At 42.2% G+C, this 4,009-nt stretch overlaps 1 protein-coding gene across 1 annotated transcript; it reads left to right on the top strand.

Annotated features, from left to right (window-relative positions):
- The first annotated feature begins 2,173 nt into the window (after window positions 1-2,173).
- LOC105055959 (PRA1 family protein F3) lies at window positions 2,174-3,393 on the top strand. Its single transcript, XM_010938004.3, has one exon. The coding sequence runs from the start codon at window positions 2,437-2,439 to the stop codon at window positions 3,049-3,051; it is 615 nt and encodes a 204-aa protein (XP_010936306.1). The 5' UTR covers window positions 2,174-2,436; the 3' UTR covers window positions 3,052-3,393.
- Window positions 3,394-4,009: the final 616 nt, after the last annotated feature.

The following is a 4,009-nucleotide window of genomic DNA, read 5'->3' as shown; positions in this document are numbered from 1 at the left end:
AAATATTTGGTGCATTGACTAGGGGACCTGGTGCCAACAGGCTCTTAAACCAAACGTTCAACTGTGGTAAATGTTAAAATAATTAATGACATCTCTGTTGATGTGTAGTGCTTTGGATCATTTCTGTTCAGCAGTTATTATTCTGCACAGGATTCTGCCATAAAAGTTTTATAATTTTTGTTGTTCCGTTTGTCAATTATAGACCCCTGAGTATCTGAATTATCCTATGATAAACTTTGTATATCATACGGCATACTTTGGTTTTTCAGATGCTGAACATATTTACATGGCTGTGTTATGATTATAGGCGCTACTTTCTACTGATGTGCATCATACTACTTTTATTCTATTTGAGATCGTACAGAGATGAGTTGGTTCTCGATGACAATAATTAGAAAATTGTTTAATCTTAACTATTTATGCCCAGAATGGCAGACCATTTGATTCCAAACGAGGTTCTTCAATTATGTGATGAGCATGCTGCTTTCTGGCTTACAGTATGCTTAGCAAAGTTGAATCAATAGAGCTACAAATTGCTGTATATGTCCATTTCTGGTTTCCCATGCTCTTGATCACATTGTCTTCTTCCCTTTTTTTACTGTTCAATTAGGAGAAGTTAATCCCTGCCTTCTATCTTATAGCCACCTCAATTCTCAAGAGCTGACTTGACCAAAAGTGAACATTAATCTTGTCCAAGTGGCAAGATGTGATACCATCCAAGCAAGATGCCTGATCACAGTTGTTTTGATGTACATCTGGACTAGATTTGGCACCTGTTATTCCTCAGATTTCATCACAGCATCGGGGGTAGTCATGGAGCTAATAAATACCGTATCCTCTATAAAGCAAAATTAAAGAGAAATATTGCTGCTTATGTATAAACAGATGCTCTCCAACTCATTTACATGTGATATTTCATATTGCCGGCATCCCATACCACGTTTGATTTGTTTGGGTTGATAGGAACTGCTCTTTAGTATCCAAGTTTTAGTATGTTTAATGGTCGGAATGAAACAGAGGAGTTCAGGTCTTTCATGCTTCTCGGATGCATTTCTGTCACAGTGGTCGTCCTTCCTCTGTTCTATTATTATTCTCTTCTGAAAGGGACTTCACCCTGTTTCTCTACTCCTATCCTCTATTCCACTTAGATACATGCATTGCATGTGCCAGTAACTAGTGAATGTGTACGTGGAGTGCCACTTAATTTATTCGAATTGAGGCTTATGGGTGGCAGTTTCTTAATCTAGACTAGCTATGAGTCTATATGACATAATTTATAAATAAGGTTGCATGAAGGCTTCTTGTAATCAGATTGGGTTTTGGCTGTTGAGCTAACTTAATCATATGTAGGTTCCGTTTCAGTTTGGCCCTTGAACCTGATGGTTTGTATAAGCCCTTAAATCCACCACCGGGCTGTTAGGATGCAAAGTGCCATGACTTTGTGAGTCCAAAAACTAGAGAAATGAAGTAAGGCATGTGTTCAAAGTTTGTAATATTTTCTTCCCCACTTAATTCCTGTGTATTTGGATGTTCAACCTAAATCCCTCTTCATTGCCCCTTTATGCTTGTCATTTTTAAATAACTATGAATGAAAATAATAATAATAATAATAATAATCCACGTAAAACTAACAAGTTGGGTATGTACTGGTCTTCGATTGAGGGTTTTTAGCTTGGCTTATCACCACCTTGGAGGAATCAAAGACTAGGCGGCAAACTAGTAAATAAGGCAAGATCTAAAATTTGAAATAGTTATCATTCTGTCTGACATCTTTTTGATTTGAGTATTGTACGTGTAGACATCCATCCGAGAACAAAATACCAACTATTTGAGTTCAATAACAGTAACGATTAGATTTTTTTGACTCCAGTACATCAAAGAGCCGTGACAAATCTACAAGAATGCGTGTTGTCCATACGAAAGCATCCATAGCCAACGTCTTTTTCAGCAAACAGTCATAGTAAATGTCAATCTTAAAACATCTCCATCTTTGAATGGTGTTTGTCTCCATGTTTTCTGCCAGGATGGATGATGAACTCCAACTGCATCCGAACTACGTGTCTTACATGGTCCCATGCAAAACCAGCCCAATGCTTATGGTTCGTACGAAGTCCACTTGTTAACGCTTGTATGAAAAAGGAAAAAAATTAATTAATACTCTATTCACAGGTATGGTACATCATCATACCCATTAATGCCAGTTATGTTCTGGTCCCATCGAGAAGGGAGGCAAGCACAAGAAAAGCAGAGGGGAAACTGTTTCGAGGAAAGAAATCTTCCAATCTTGCTTCGGCCTGAGATCTCTCGCTCTTCTAATCTTTAGCCTCCCCTGGAGATCTAGGGTTGGATTTTCACCCCTCTGCTATTCTTTCCTCTGTCCCCTTCTTCCAACAAGAGATCTAGGGTTAAGGTTTTGGCCCGCCCTCCACCGCCGAGATGTCCTCCACCTCCTGGCGCGACGGGTACGGGACCATCCCCACCACCCCGGAGGCCGCGGTGGCCTCCACCTCCCGCGCCGCCGAGCTGTTCTACCGGGCCAAGGAGCGGGGTGGGGCCTTCTTCGCCACCCGCCGGCCGTGGCGCGAGCTCGCGGATCCTACCGCCTTCGGCCGCCCCTACAGCTACGGCGAGGCCATGACCCGTGTCCGCCGCAACCTCGCCTATTTCCGCGTCAATTACGCCCTCGTCGTCCTCTTCATCCTCTTCTGCAGCCTTCTCTGGCACCCCGTCTCCATGATTGTCTTCCTCATCGTCTTCGTCGCCTGGTTCTTTCTCTACTTTTTCCGCGATGAGCCCATCGTGTTCTTCGGGCGTGAGATCGATGACCGCTTGGTCCTCTTCGTCCTCTCCGCTGTCACCGTTGTCGCCCTCGTGTTCACCCATGTCGGATTGAATGTCCTGGTCTCGCTGATCATCGGGTTCGTGCTCGTGGGGTTGCATGCCGCGTTTAGGGTTACCGAGGACCTCTATCTCGACGAGCAAGAAGCTGCCGGAGGGGGATTGCTCTCGGTTGTCGGCAGCCCGATGAGCCGTGCCTACGGCCGAGTGTGATTCTTGTTTCTGATGGCTTCTTGGGATTGTGGATTTGGATTTGTGTTGCTGACTAGAGGTCTAGCCGCTGGTTTTTGAAGCAAGTTTTGCTGCTTGTGTTTTGAAGAATACTGACTCTACCGATCGTCATGCCATTGCGGGGTAAGAGATTGTGGTAACTTGCATTACATGAAGGTTGTGATTTGCTTCTCTTCGATATTTTGGCTCTTGATTCCTGTTATCTTTTTAGATGTCTTTGTAAATGCTTTAATATTTTGTGAGAAACAAGATTGAATTTGAGGCACCATGATTTTGTTTTTGAGGCCCCCCCGCCCCAACAAGAAACAGAAGAAGTTTGAGTCATCTATTTCTCATGAGCTACTTTCGCGCCACTAAATGTTGAATGAGTGTGTGAAATTTGTGGTTTCAATTGAAATTCTGGCCTTTCTTTACACACAATATGTGGCTGGATGTTATGATCAGATTGTCGGAGTGAGTGCCATTCTATATGTCTATGTTATTCTTGTTGAGGTTGTTTGCAGATTGTTTGACACCCTTCTAGCCCGTTGTCTTATTATCCCATTTGGAATCTGCCTTTCTTGATATGCAACTGTGCAGGGGATGAGTATGTTACAATAGGGCATCAATAGGCTTTTGGAAAGCGTTATGCTCTTAAATGACATCGAGAAAATGTTTTCTATCACCTATGTGCTTGATATGGTTGCTTAAGATCTTAAGCCCCCACCTAAATGACTCTGTGGTGCTTACCTTCAAAGCCATGTTCACTTGAACATCATAAGTGGCCATATAGCCTTCTAAGCATCTCCTTGAATGTTAAAGTGGCAATTAATTTATTTGACCATTGGAGTCATGATTCATGCGGAGTATAACTTTATCGATTTAACAAATACTTAGCTATACTTAATATTACTTGTTAACACTATCTTGCTTTGATAGTATTTTTATTAATATTTTGTCC

Source organism: Elaeis guineensis, chromosome 2, assembly GCF_000442705.2.
Source record: "Elaeis guineensis isolate ETL-2024a chromosome 2, EG11, whole genome shotgun sequence".
Lineage (NCBI taxonomy): Eukaryota > Viridiplantae > Streptophyta > Magnoliopsida > Arecales > Arecaceae > Elaeis > Elaeis guineensis.
The sequence above is the reverse complement of the archived record's forward strand: the minus strand, read 5'-3'. Positions and strand labels throughout refer to the sequence as shown.

What these genes read in the sequence shown, in the direction of transcription:
- LOC105055959 (XM_010938004.3), top strand. Translation starts at nt 2,437, where the DNA reads ATGTCCTCCACCTCCTGGCGCGACGGGTACGGGACCATCCCCACCACC.